Here is a 14,630-nt window from a genome sequence, read left to right as displayed (position 1 = left end):
TCCTCCATCTTTTCTTTTTTTACTTAAATGATTGTGCTACTGTAAGAACTGTTATTGGGTCTAATGATCCCTCCAACCGTCATTTCTTGCACAAACTTTTCAATGTTTGTCTTTCGATAGTAAGGATACTGATAAAGCCTTATATTCGGAATGTTGGAGCTTCCTTTAAGATGAATGGCATGGTCACAGTCCCTTTTTGGAGGCAAGACAGTAGGCTTGGTGAATATATCTTCATAGGCTGCACTTACATCAGCCATGGTGGGGTTGATAGGGTCCTTTTCCTTAACATCAGACATCATAGTGGCTTGACAGGACAACATATATCCTTCTCTTTGTTAGTTAAGAGCCTTCACCATCGTCTTCCATGATGCTTGTGATTTGCATAGGGAAGGATCACCTTGCATACTCTTCTTCGCACCTTTGTCTCCCCAAGTCAGAATCAAATGTTTAAAGTTAGCTTTGACATTCCCCAAGCTAGCCAACCAACCCATCCTAACACCAAATTTGTCCCTCCTAACTCCATGATGACAAAAAAGTTGAACAATAGGAATTCCTTTTACTTCAACTTCCATGTGCTTGCATATTCCTTGATTCCTCACTTCGTCGCCTGTTCCTACCTCCACCTCATAGTCCTTCGTCTCATTCACTTTTAAGTTAAGTTGCTTAACTAATTCCTTTGAAATGAAATTAGCTGAAGCACCATATCTAGCAAAATTATCACCTCTTTGCCCTTAACCATGCCCACCACCTTGAAAGATCTATTAGAAGTTAAGCCTTCTTTGCTTTGTAGAGAAATTTGCAGTACCTTGTTGATGAGAGGCTCGCCCTTATCCTCCTCTTCTTCACTCCCTTCTGATTCTTCGCCTTGATCCTTAAATCAATTTGCAAACAAGATCCCGACCCCATATTTCTCCACATTTAAAACAAAGCCTTTACCTTGGATAGTAGGAACTACTTCTTTCTCTCAATTCCGCTTGGATAGTTTCCCCCCACTTAAGGACTTCTCCCCAAGGTTTATTTCCTGCATCTTGCTGCTCATTCCCTCCTTATTTCCTCCTCGCTCCCACTTAGTGAAACCTCGAGTATGCCTTCTCGTTGTCTTCTCCATCCATTTTTTTTTTCTGAATTCATCAGTCCCTCTTTGTGCAAAGCATTATCCATCTCTTCCAACAACGAAGCCCTACCCATCATCTCCTTGAGAGACCCCGTCGTGAATAATTTCAACTCAGCTTGAATCTCTTCCTTCAATCCATTGAGGAAAATGCCCTTCAGCATTATTCTATCCTCCTTGCTCAACAATGCGGACTCACGTTCAAACTTCTCCCTATATTTCATCACTGAACTGGTCTGCTGAAGACTCAATAAGGGCCAAAAGGATTTTGGACCAGCCCTGGTTGAAAGCGTCTAATCAACGCACTTTTAAACTCCTCCCATATGGTTTTTTGACTTTGTTGTCCACCATTGGTACCAATTTAATGCCTTATCTTCCAAGGCTATTACCATCGTATCCAGTTTTCATCATCATCCACAGATTGAGTTTGAAATATCGTTCAGCCCTAACGATCCAGTCATCTCCTCTAAATATTGGAATCTTAAGCTTCCGCCCTCCGAAATAACGGGAAGACTCACAACTACTAGTTCAGGTCGTGTAGCTAGCGTCATCTTCAGTCTCCACCTCGCCATCAACAGCATTGTACGGCTCCCTCCTCTTGTGTGAACGGCGCATGCGAGGTCATCCCTTTCAGGACCTACTACGAAAAATGATCAGATTCTTCAACTCAGCCACCTATTGCTAGAGCCCCTCCATACGTTGTTCCATTGTACTACGAGTTAGTACCATACACTCCCAAAACCAAGTGCTCTGATACCACTTGGTAAGAATGCCCGTATAATAACATAGAAATAATGTAATGGAAAATTATGACTTTCTATAATCAGTATTTTTGTAATGAAACAATGAAAAACATCTCCAAACTAAGAGAAATGAGTCCCTTTGCTCCGAAAAGTTCCCAGATCCTTTCCAACCTCCCCCTTCCAAAACAGTTCCCTTCCCTTCTTTAATCTCTCTCCTCTAACGAAAAGATTCCCACCCATTTTCCTCCAACCACGTCAACCATTCGGTTATTACCCAATCAAGGGCGTGTGCTTGTGGGCCCCCAAGTGATGGGTTTCCACTTCTTCCTCTCATAAACCTAGTGGATTTTCCTACTCTGCCCTTCCCATCCTTTTCCTTCATTTGTAACATACGTAAACATATATATATCTCTACACTTAACTGATCAAAGGTTTTCAAAATTATCCAACAAAACCATAGCAACAACAATGAGATAATGAAGAAGTTGAAGACAAAAAGGTAAAGTTGGGTTCTAATTTCTTCATAGAATACATCATAACCAACTTGTTACTCACTTATTCTAGACTTTTCACAATCTAAATTTCACGCAAGACTGGAATTTAAGTAACAAGACAGTTTTTCAAATTTACCTGTATGCAAGTTATGGCAGCTACTCTAACCCTAGAGTTCTGCACTCTGCCACTATCATTAGCTGATCCATCTCCATCACTAAACTCTGAATCTGAAGACATAACATTAATAGTGGAAGACTCGCTATCTGACATGTATTGGGAATGCCTAACACTACCGTGCTTCACATTCAAGCTGTCCCTTTTGCGCAAGTGTGGAGGCCTATATGTACCATGATCTGATTTTTTTAGGAGTTCCCTGCTTGCCTTGGGACTCATACTACTAAGCTCCTTCTCCTTGTAGCCAACAAGCAAACAAGTACCTGGTGTTCTACCTGAAAGGCCATAAACTAAGAACATCCGCAGAACAGCAACAAAAACTGACACCTAGATAAAACAAGTCACAATGATTAGGGATATAACATTTCTTTATTCCTTGTATTAAAATAAAAAAGTCTTAACTTACATGATCGGAAACTGCACATTTTGGATCAATGAGGATAAGATGTAGACAGCACAGAAAAGATTCATAAAACCTACAGAAAAGATGCATGTGACTTGCAGCAAAAATATAAAAATAATGACATATGGCCAAAGTATGAACAACGCATGAGTTTCATCATTGAATTCTAATAAGTTCCTCCAACATACAAGTTACCTGGACATAACACTATCTTCCACAACAGGGGATTTCAATGCCAAGACATCCATTGTTTTCCTGAACACCTGTTTCAAAAGAGACTAGTTCAAAAAAAAAAATTCTACAACTAATATAGTTTTACAAAAAGAAACACAGAATTAACATACACCTCAAGAATTGATCTCCAAATGTCAACAGGGAAGAATGATCCAGCCCTTGAGATTGCTTCACTGAGCATCTCAAAAGCCACTGTCTGTAATTCACTGGAACTTCTTTCTGTGGAAAATCTCATATTAATCCCAGTAGTTTTTTCTTTACAAGTTGAATGAGGCATCCAAAATGACACACCATGAGAGCAATCGATAACGTCAAGTAAAAATTTAACCAATATAATATCTTCAGATTGCAACCATCTTCGATGAGATATAATAATAAATCTGTAGAGCGAGCAGATTTTGAAGTGTCAATTAAAAGTATCATTTACTAAAGCAAAAAAGTTGAGAGTACTAGCAGCAAAAGCAGCAAAATAAAAAACATTTTAATAGTATAAATTCAAATGTTGGAGCAACACCATTTAGCCCTCTCAAGCAATAGAGGTCAACATATGTTATTGAATAAACAGTATTTTCTCATTCATATTTAAAAACATAAAATGACAAAACGCATTAAAATACATACACCAGAAACTTGGAAAATTGCAAACTACAGAAGCATATTCTTAGGATTTAAAATATATTATGAAATGCCACATTATCACTTTGAAAAAATCTTCAAGAAAATAAAATCCTACAATAAGTTCTAGAGACAAGCACAAAGCGTCTCCAAACCCTTAAGGTGTAGAGCTAATCCCCATTAAAAAGGATGGTACCCTGACCACCAGGTGGTCGTAGTAGGGGATTTGAACCCTATACTAAAAATCAAAGTATGGGCACTCAAGAGCTTAGGTTGTCAGCATACCCAGGCCATAACTAGCAACTAATAAATAATAATATACTATTAGGATAAATAAAAGAAATAAAGCACAATGACCACAATCCAAAACTTATCTAAACTAGAATGGAGAAAACAAAAATTACTCCTATAATTTTAAATAAAGGAGTACATAATTCAACATTACTGAAGAGAAAAAGAAAAGTCACATGTCTTATCTTTATCATATATAATAGAAAAGCAACAAGGTATCAGATAAAAAATAATAAAATACATAATCTCGAGATTTTCAAATAGGTAAGGCAAAAAGTAGAGAAGAGTCTGTATTGATCACAAAAACATGTTGTCTACCTTGCTTTTCAAGTAAAAGCATTACTACAGCCTAACAGTCCCAAAAGTGGACGTATGTAAAGTGCCTAGGCAAGATTACATCATGGATCAATTCTTTTTCAGAGAATGAGCAAACCTGACAGCCTGTAAGCACTCAATGGCAGGAATTATTGTAGTAGTACTGCAAATTCCACTTATATCGCCATTAGTAGCAACGTTTGTAAGCAAAAGATTCAGCACCTTCCCGAAACAATTAAAGACACTGGTATAAGAGTTGAAATTTAAATCGAACGAGACACATCGGCATATATCATGAATCTGCAATAAGAACACAGGCAACAAATTCACTTATAAGAATATGTCACCAGTGTACAAGTTTATACAAGGCCTAAGAAAACACTTACCAGGCGTGATGTCTGTGCATAAATACGAGTACAATCTTCTTCATCTGAAGAAATTGCAGCAACCAATTCCATCATAAATAAAAGGTCGGACAAAACCTTGAAGAACAGAAATTAAACAATAAATCAGGTGTACATTTATAACAAATGAGAAGAGAGTGCATAATTTAAAGCATGTTTGCAAGCCGAAAAAGCACTTCCATAATATGGAAAAACGAGAAAGCTAGAACTACTTTCCGTCATCCGTTTCCAAACATACTCTAAAACCTCGCAAGCATTTATGTAAAGGAGAAAACGAAGAAGATACCTCGTGAGAGGGAAGTTCAACCGCGGCGGACACCAGAGCGTTTGAGTGTGAGAAAATGAGATTGTCGAGCAATTGCACATTGGAATTGCGAGGAGGAATCGTTAGGGTTTCATCCCTCAGTGTCAAAAACGCAGTTCTCCATGACCTAACCAGCGACGTCGGTGCCGCTGCGCCAAATCCCGTTCCCGCCATGGAAGAAATGACGATCACGGAATAGCGTCTTCAAGTTTTTACTCACTCATCACTTCTGACTTAGGTGGAAATTGATTCAACGAATACCTGCGACTATTGTGAATAATAGACACGAATGGCAGTGCAAAGGGGAAAACTCAGTAATAGCAAAGTCTTGCCTGATTCCGATACTTGGCCTCTGGTTTGATCAAGATTTGTAATAGATATTTTTTATTTGTTAAATATTTATACAGAGGGAACGAATTCCTCTTTCTTTTACTATTTTAAAGTTATAATACAAAATTAAATAGGGCACTAATATTTTATAAAAAAATTTAAAAAAAAAAAAAATATATATATATATATATATATATATATATTGAAAAGAAATAACAGCTAAAAACTTTACACAGATTAAGAAGATTAAGAAAGTTTGGCCGATAAAAAAAAAAGAAAGTAATTGTTCCTATTTTAAATATAACTAAATTATTAATGTTTAGAAAGTCTAATTTTATACACGTAATTTTTTTATTGCACCATAACCTCGATATAATATATAATAATCACATATTTAATTATTTTATTTTTATATAATAAACAAAATGACAAAATAAACTTAATATATAACCGTTAGTTTGGTTTTTCGGTCGTGAATATTTCTTTCTACACCCCATAATGTTTAAAGAAAAACGATTATTTAAATACTTCATTACTTATTGACCTCGCAGTAAACATGTTTTTTATTTTTTTTTATTAAAAATTGATTTTAGAAAAACATTGTGGCAAGTTAGAAAGTGAAAACTAAAAACAAAGAGGGAAGGAGAAGCAATTAGATGACAAAGAAAGGATTAGGAAGAATAGGTGAAGGTGTAGTTGTCAAAGGGGTTTTCTCTCTCACCATAGCTTAAAGAAAGGATTACGGAAAAGAGGTAAAGGTGTTCTCGACGTAGGTGTTGTCTGTCGCACATAACTGGAAGAAAGGGTTAGGGAGAAGACGTGAAGGTGTTGTTGACGACGGGGTTCTCTGTCGCGCATAGCTCGAAGAAATGGTTAGCAAAAAAAGGTGAAGCACCTCCATGTTCTTCAACCTCTGCTTGAAATGAAATACGCGACAGGGTGTGGTAGAAGACGAAATTTGAGAAGGCTTATTTTCCAAGTTTTTTCTTTGATGTTGAACCGTAATGGAAACCCACTTGGTTGAAGAAGTTCTTTTTTCATTATAGTTGCGTTAGGGTTTTCACTCCTTTTGCTGTGTTGGATCAATTCCGTTGGCAGGTTTGATATGTTAGTTTCAGATTAAAATGATTATTACTGAAATTTCCCCTGAATTTACCCTATTTGGAGTTTGTGTTGTTGTTAAAAGTGTATATGTTTCTTGGTAGTTGGTTGGGCTTGTATGGATACATTATGCCATTGAGTCCTAAGTATATTTGGTTTATATGTTGGTGTGTAAGAAGGTTTATTTTGTGGTCCAGGAAAGGTTAATTACAAATCCACGTGCTGAATATGTAAAGGAATAAATTGTTATTTTTGGTGTGTTAGGATACCCATAATTTTGGGGGCTTCAAAGTCATCTAATTGGTGGCTTAGGGTATGTTCAATATAGTGATAGTTTTTCAGTTGTTGTGATGAATTCTTAAGAGTTAACTTCATTTGTCATACCATGTGTCCATTCATGAATTTTTTATAGAGGGTTATGTCATGATTGCGGGCAAAGAAGGAGATTTACCTAACATTTTGGGAACAGAATTTTGACCTTGTTGTACATATTAAGGTAACATAAGTACTTCAACATGGAAATGATTGACATATCTATGAACCTTAGTTGAATTAAGTGTTGACATAAGTTCATATTTCTGTATGATTGTAATGCAATTAATATATTTGACTATCTTTGTGAAACTAAATAACATTTAATTCATTTTGATTGGATGACAAGTATAATGTTCATGTAATATAGTGTGCAGTTAATTAATTGATAATGTGATTGCGAAAGATGATTTGGTTGGTATTATCTTCTAAGCTAAGTTACATTAAATGATTTGTGATTTGTGTTTTGTGGTTGAGTGAAGTTGTTGAAAGTGAGAACGTGAAATGCAGATGGGGAATTGCAAAATGAATTCAGGTGTAAAATGAATTGTACTAGGTCAAAATATATAGTCAAAGAAGCCTTGATATGGAAAGACCAAAGTGCACACAAAATGCATGAAGTTATATTTCATCCTTTGACCAAAGACATTTAATGTAGTTGTAGGAAGTTTGAGTTTAGAGGTATTATTTGTCGACATTGATTGTTAGTCCTTCCATAGGAGGATGTGAAATATGTTTCACAAAAGTACATTCTAAATCGGTGGAGCAAACGCATATGCAGAAAACATACTTTGATATGAGTATCATACAATATTAAGAAAGACAAACCAAATGTTAGAAGCTATGAATTACTGTGTAAGAAGTTTTTTGACATTGCTGAGGTTGCATGTGAAAGTGGAACACAATTCATTTGTAAGCAATTGAACTCAATATCAAGAAATTCATCCATATCAAACTCCAATATAGGGGCTAACTGTTTAGAGCCTCATAATCAAGAAATTCATCCATATCAAACTCCAATATAGGGACTAATTGCTTAGAGCCTCACAACATTTCTTCCCCAAGTAATAATGTGGTTCAACATACGAACATACTAAGCCCAATTCATGTCAAAAGAAAGGGTCAACCATGAGCATCAAGGATACAATCAACCGTAAAAAAGGTTTGCAAAACAAAAAAGATATAAGGCTGTAATGAATAAAGCATGTCGGGATGGCACTGCACTTCGGGACGGAGAGCTTGGTACTTCAACTTCACGACCTAATTGTGCAGGCAACCATGATAGAGAGATCATAAACAACCTGGTTAGTTATGTTTTTATAAGTAGGTGTTTTTTTGTTTGAAATGGCAAGTAATTATTTTCCATTATACCATGGACAGGTTTGTGATGTGCAATGCATGAGCTTCTTATCCTTGTTAACATCAATAGAAAACACAACGTATTTCTAAAACTGAAGATATATTTAGGTAAAGTAAGCAACTTGCATTTTTTTATTGGACTTAGTATTTACCACTTCAACCTATGCTTACGGTAAGCTTTATTCTCTACAAGAAGTAGTTTGCAAAAAACAACTTTTGGATCATTTGCTATGATCAACATGGCATAACCAAACACCTTTTGTTATTAGATGTTGTGTTTGTGAATGACATGTTGAGTTACAAGCATAATGGAAGTATTTGAACTTCTGATGTAGGTGAACTTGACTGAATATCTTTTTGTGCAAAAACTAAGTGATGGGTCACCAGTTATTTGGTAAGAATGCATCAAATTCCACAAACAATGGTAAATCTTGTTAAGATATTATAATGTTCATATTTGATGATGTAAGTTTTTTAATGAACTGAATTTGAATGCCGAAGCAAACATAATATTTTATTTAGTAAGATTTATGTGGGATGACTACTTCCTTTATTTGTTTCACTTTGTGAAAAAAATTAACAAAGGCCAAACACTTTTCTTAGGAAGACTCCACCTAAAAGAGAAGGGAGATTTGGATGATACTCAGTGTGCACATAATGCAAATTCCTTTTGTATGGATTATTATTACTAATATTCACTTCACATAAATGGAATAAGTATGCTAACGTCATATTAAGTAACTGTAACGCAGTTTGACCATTATTATTTTAAAACTTTATGTGCTTAAAATAATGTGTACTTTAAGAGGAATTTATTTAAACGTCCTCAGCAATCAAATTGTATAAGTGGTGAGTTATGGTATTGTTGGTTTGAATTAATTTTTTTTGTCTAAAATAACTATGACATGGGTAACCACTTATTAATTAAGAACTCAATAAATAATGTGAACATGGTAATTTGCATGATAGAGAGAAAGTGAAACCAAAATATTAACATCAATAAAGGTCATTTCGTTGAACTCATTCGACCAAAAAAATGAATCACTTTATTAGGTTTGTCATTTTACTCATTCAACAAATAAAAAATGAATGTCGTAGGGTAAGAAAGTGCCCAGTAACTTGTTCACTCAACAATCTCTTTTCAAACTCATTAGAATACACCATGCATGTCCACTATTATCAACTTGGGTCATGAAGTAGATGTTTTCATTTTAATTTATAGGGGACGAAAATTATATTAAAGAAACTCAATCTATGAACATATAGATGAAGTTTACGTAACTAAACTCAGAAAATTACAAGAATTTGTTATCTAAACCTATGTACACTAACTAATATAATTACACAAATCCATGCATTTCACATATAAGATAAGTACTAATTTAGACATAAACAATGTACAATGTACATAAAGTACACATATGGATCAACTCCCATTAACTCACATATACTACTAAGTCCTAAGGTATGGATGAAATCTTTGAAGAACATTGTCCCTAGTAGGCTATGCATATTTTTTGGGTCAAGAAGCCATTGACATATGAACTATTGTTAAATTGTTGGAGTTCTTCCTAAAGCAAAAAAGATTAATTATTTAAATAAAGTTTTGTATAAAATAACCCGATGGAAATTGTATGTAAACACTTAAAAGGTTTGAGTGCTAACACAAGAGTATGGCGACATGTTTTTCCCATCAAATCTTTTAAGTCCATCCCACATTTGAAGATACTTTAACACTAGAATGCCACAATCATGCCTGAAATTAGGAAAGAGTCAATGTAATAAAACATAGACATTTATTTAACACGCCATTGGCTAAAATGAACTTTCTGTACTTACATATTTTGTTGACGAGGAAGATCGTCAATTACGAGTTAAAATGGTGGTTTTAGTTGCTTGTTGTCATTCATCAAAATCCAAAAATGGTAATCCTCATTCTGCATTTGCAAACATAGATAAGAAACAACTCAATTGTGCAATTTAACTAAGCATACATACTTCAAATTATGTAATAAAAGAGAAGAAACTTACAACATGATTATCTATTTGTTTTTTGCGACGACACTTGTGGGAAGAGAATCCAATACAATGAACTCCTTCCTTTGAAAGTTGATAGCATAACACCACCAATGTCCATCATGAACCACTGGGACAAACAACTAAACGGAAGAATCATTAATCAACATAGATTTGAAGTTGTTAAAGAAATTACTACATCCAACAAGAAAGGATATTCATAAATTTGTTGTTAATATTTCTTGAAGAGAAAGCAAACCACATGGAAGGTAATGTTGGTAGTCGTCCAAACACCACACACGTCTATTGATCTTTCTTTTGTTACAGTCAATGATGATCGCATTCTGCCACAAAATGTATATCAAATTTTTGAAACTAATATGAACACAAATATTAAACATATGCACTTACCATATACAAAGGACTGAATATAACTATTTACTCTCACAATCAGCCTTTTCTCTTTGTACACAAAGTTAACGGCTGCAAACAAAACAAACTACAAACACATAGAATGGTTATTATATTCCAATGCCTTTGAAATAAAGATAAAAGTTTGAATATTTCATGTGCCACAACTTACCATGTTATTGATCCAACCACGAGGACAAAATCCATGGCACTCATCATTGCTCAATAATTGGCTTCTGATTTTAGGGTAAAGAATTCTAAAAAGTAAAATTAAACAAGTAAGAATATTTCTTACTCAGTTTAGGCATAATTGTACAAAAAAAAAAATCAATTCCATACCTACTACACACACCAGTTGTGACATCCCTATAATATTTACCCATATTTATAACCATTGTATTATTTTGCCCTTCAATGGAAGGGATAATGGCCATGCAGGGACTAATTTGGTCGTCGTAATTGGAAGAATATCTATTTTGAAGGGTGTTCTCCTCACTTGGACTACAGTTGTCAACCTCTATGCACTCCTTGTCTTAATCTTTGTCAGACTTCTAAGGTTGGTAACAATCCTTCTACTGTGAAGGAGAAGAATCACCTTCCTGAGACTCTTGTTGCTGACAAGGAGTACCCAGACCTAAATCCAGAACATGTCCTTGACCACCACAAGGTTGAGGTTCAACAATATAAAGTAAATCACCAAGAAAGTTCTTTTGTTCAGCCTGTTCAAACAACTTCTATTGAGAAGGAGAACCTTGACCTTCATTAAAATCATTTCCTTCACCACCAGAAGGGTGAGGTTCATCAATTCCAAAGAATTCATTATACATATTTTTTATTTCAACCTTCATATCCATTATAAACCTTTCATGCTTTTGAAATTTCTCTTCAAGAGCCACTTCACCTTTAGAAGGATGTCCACATCCAATGTCATTGGCAGTGGCTTCATCCTCAATACGCAGTGCACTTTCAACAACTGGGTTCTTCTTGTCATCCTCACTTAGGGACCAATAAAAAACAACCTACAGAAAAATACCAAATATATTTAAGGCAGATATAAGCACACAATCAGAGTTAAAAATAATTAATTTCACACTGATGCACAATTATAACCTATAGTATACAAGAAAACAATTTAGATGAACTATTAAGAACCAAAATTTAATTTATATCTACACAAGTTCTGAAAATTTACCTGATTATCCTTCTTGCTCTTATTGCATGGTTCTGGAGAAGATTGTCCTTGCCTTTTACGAGCCATCTACACACCTCACAACAAAAGAAAAATGTGACCATGGAAAAATATTACACTACAATATTAAGTCTCACAATTGTAAATAATATTCAACTCAATTTAGCACTACATAACACATATCCAAAAAGGATCACAGATCACTATAACTTGCACAAAAACACCTATGGTTATCACCACATTAACAAGTTCTTACTGGTATAACACGATAGTTCCAAAAATTCAATGATCCCACATGCTTGCAAAAAATACACCACACGCCATCATTTATGTGCACATAATTCATGACATAAAAGCATAGAGTAGTAATGCTTTTATTCAGCAAAACCCAATTCCACAAGGTTTGGAAAAGACACACACCACATCGAAAATACTAAGGTACAATATTAACTCTAGTAAGGATCACTCAATGTGTCCAGAACATGCATTTCAATCCACCCAAATTCATAGGCAAACAAGAATCACATGTAGCGACACAACATGTTTTTCCATATCATACTCAGCCATAATATCAAGTCCATTAAGGATCACACACAGTCAACAACATCAATTTCAATATAACAAATTTGAAAAGGAATCCACCATCATCCAAACTATTCAGCCACAACATGCATTACCACATCATACTCAGCCACAACATGCTTTATAATTGCTTGCTTCATCCAATCAATGACTAAATAACACACATTACTCATTCAATTTCATGAACATGAAAAGCAACTTCAACTCCATCAAACTCGAAAAAAATTGAAAATGCAGTAAAGAACACAACCAACCAATTTGAAACCCAATAAAAACCTAACCAATAATATCACACAAACAAAATCACATAAACCAAAAATAATGAAACCCTAGAATGAACAATCAACATCTAAAAAAAAATCAAAGCTTTGGGTTTTTTAAATACTACAAAATACTGAAGGCAACAAACCATAAAAAATGGTCCATACCTCTCCAATCGTGCACAATCATCGTGCTTCTTCGAGCTCGATACTTAAAAAAAACTACCCCAAAGCTAAAGGATGACAACCACCTCGCGAAAATACCACTTCCGCCAAAGGACGACTAACTCAAACTTGTCATGAAGTCTGTTCGGAATGACCAAGATAAAAACCAGAGACAATGACGCCTGTTTCCAAAACACAAAAAATGGTACTTTTACCACACACTCGCAGAAATAAAAACAAAAACATTTCGGGAGGGGAGAGTACCTTACCGTAATGAAATAGTTGTTGCCTTTGTTTACATACTTTCACATTTCACACACAAGGGAGAACGGAGAAAATGCGAACATAACCAAAGCTTGAGCAATCTATTCAGAATGGGAGAAAATTAAGGGTGGCATAAGCCTGCATAAAATTAGTGAGCCCGTAGTGGCCCGACCCGCATAAGCCCGCAGCCCGCGCGGGCTAGCCCACAACCTGCATAAAATAAAATAAAATACTTGCACTTGTGTATATTAATTATTTTTTTATGGACTTTTGCATTAACGTTTCAAATTCTTGTATAACTGGAAAGACAAGTATTATGTATTTTTTTAATGTGCTAAAATTTAAAGAATACATTGTGTATGTCATAGTATGAATATGATGAAAATGTTGAATTATTAATTTATCATTCAATTCCCCAAAGTCTTTACTTAATTTTGTGAACTTCTTAAAATTTTCTAATTTTTAAACATTGAAAGTTTTATCATAAAAATTAAAAAAATTAAAAAAAAAAGTGTGCCAGCCTGCGGGCCCGCAGGCCAAGAAAAAAATTGTGCGAGGCGGGGCGGGCCAACCCGTGTTGTGCGGGCCTAAATGGGTCGGGGCAGCCCGCATTGCCACCTCTAGAGAAAATCGAACATCTACAACAGAGAGATACACTAAAATTATTCCAAAAACATAGAACCGCCTTTCTCCCGTTGCCTTTCCACTTTTTCCCTCCACAAATTGTGCCATAATGTTTTTTAAAAATAATTATTTTCTCTTTCTAACTTGCCACAATGTCTTTTTTAAAATTAATTTTTAATAAAAAATAATAATAACCACATTTGTTGCTAGGTCAGGGAGTAATGAAGGAGTCAAAAGATGGGAGTCAAATAATTGTTTTCCTTTTTAAAATCTCAAAAATCCAATGTTATATAATATGAAAGTGTGTGGAAGGTTTAGGATTTTGGACAGGTGTTGTTCGTTACCGTAAGTTGGTCTTGCAGAGGTGACAATGGTGTTTCTTTGTGGTGACTAAATTTGGGTAGTGGTTGGTAGGTGATTTGGATGTGTGGTGGTTGTCATTGTATGTGGGAAATGGTGTTCATTATTTTCTTTGGATTGTTCATTCTTTAAATCTTAAGGATTACACAATCCACAAGTAACTAATGTTAATTTTACATATCAAATTACACAATGTAGAAGGTGAATTGGGATTATGGACCTATTAAATGCTTGTTTCTTATGTATGGTTAAAAGGATCTACTTAAAGTTTATGTCATCTCAACAATCTCTTGAAACATGCGCCAAAGCTATTTTGCTTTACCAATACCTTTTTACTTTCTTTGTAAATTTTGGAAATGATCGTACAAATTTATGATTTACATAGTTTTTAACTAAAGGTTCTTTGCTCAACACTTGATAAGTCCAACAAGATATTAAGAGTGCATTTAATGCATGCATAAAGCTTATTTAACGCATCTTCTACATCAAAGATATTCAAATCAAGGAAGACATTATAGTGAGTTTGAAGCTAACTCAACATCTAAAAAAGAATTTGTGACGACTCTTT

At 34.8% G+C, this 14,630-nt stretch overlaps 1 protein-coding gene across 5 annotated transcripts in view; it reads right to left on the bottom strand.

The window, feature by feature from the left end:
• Positions 1 to 5,447, bottom strand: part of LOC114168485 (HEAT repeat-containing protein 6) — a 41,328-nt gene extending 35,881 nt beyond the window's left edge. For 4 of the 5 annotated variants that reach the window (XR_003600684.1, XR_003600685.1, XR_003600686.1 and 1 more), the window contains exons 1-7: positions 5,072 to 5,447; positions 4,768 to 4,863; positions 4,500 to 4,681; positions 3,273 to 3,540; positions 3,122 to 3,189; positions 2,930 to 2,999; positions 2,485 to 2,850 (exon numbers count right to left, since the gene is read on the bottom strand). Coding sequence is in view for 2 of the 5 variants with exons in the window: in XM_028053323.1 (XP_027909124.1) it covers positions 2,485 to 2,850; positions 2,930 to 2,999; positions 3,122 to 3,189; positions 3,273 to 3,540; positions 4,500 to 4,681; positions 4,768 to 4,863; positions 5,072 to 5,263 (1,242 nt within the window). In the remaining 3 variants the exon portion in view is untranslated. The remainder of the gene's footprint in view (positions 1 to 2,484; positions 2,851 to 2,929; positions 3,000 to 3,121; positions 3,190 to 3,272; positions 3,541 to 4,499; positions 4,682 to 4,767; positions 4,864 to 5,071) is intronic. The other variant, XM_028053324.1, reaches the window with a different exon arrangement.
• Positions 5,448 to 14,630: the final 9,183 nt, after the last annotated feature.

The sequence above is a fragment of the Vigna unguiculata genome, chromosome 11, assembly GCF_004118075.2.
Source record: "Vigna unguiculata cultivar IT97K-499-35 chromosome 11, ASM411807v1, whole genome shotgun sequence".
Classification (NCBI taxonomy): domain Eukaryota; kingdom Viridiplantae; phylum Streptophyta; class Magnoliopsida; order Fabales; family Fabaceae; genus Vigna; species Vigna unguiculata.
Note: the sequence above shows the minus strand (reverse complement) of the source record. Positions and strands in the feature narration are given on the sequence as shown.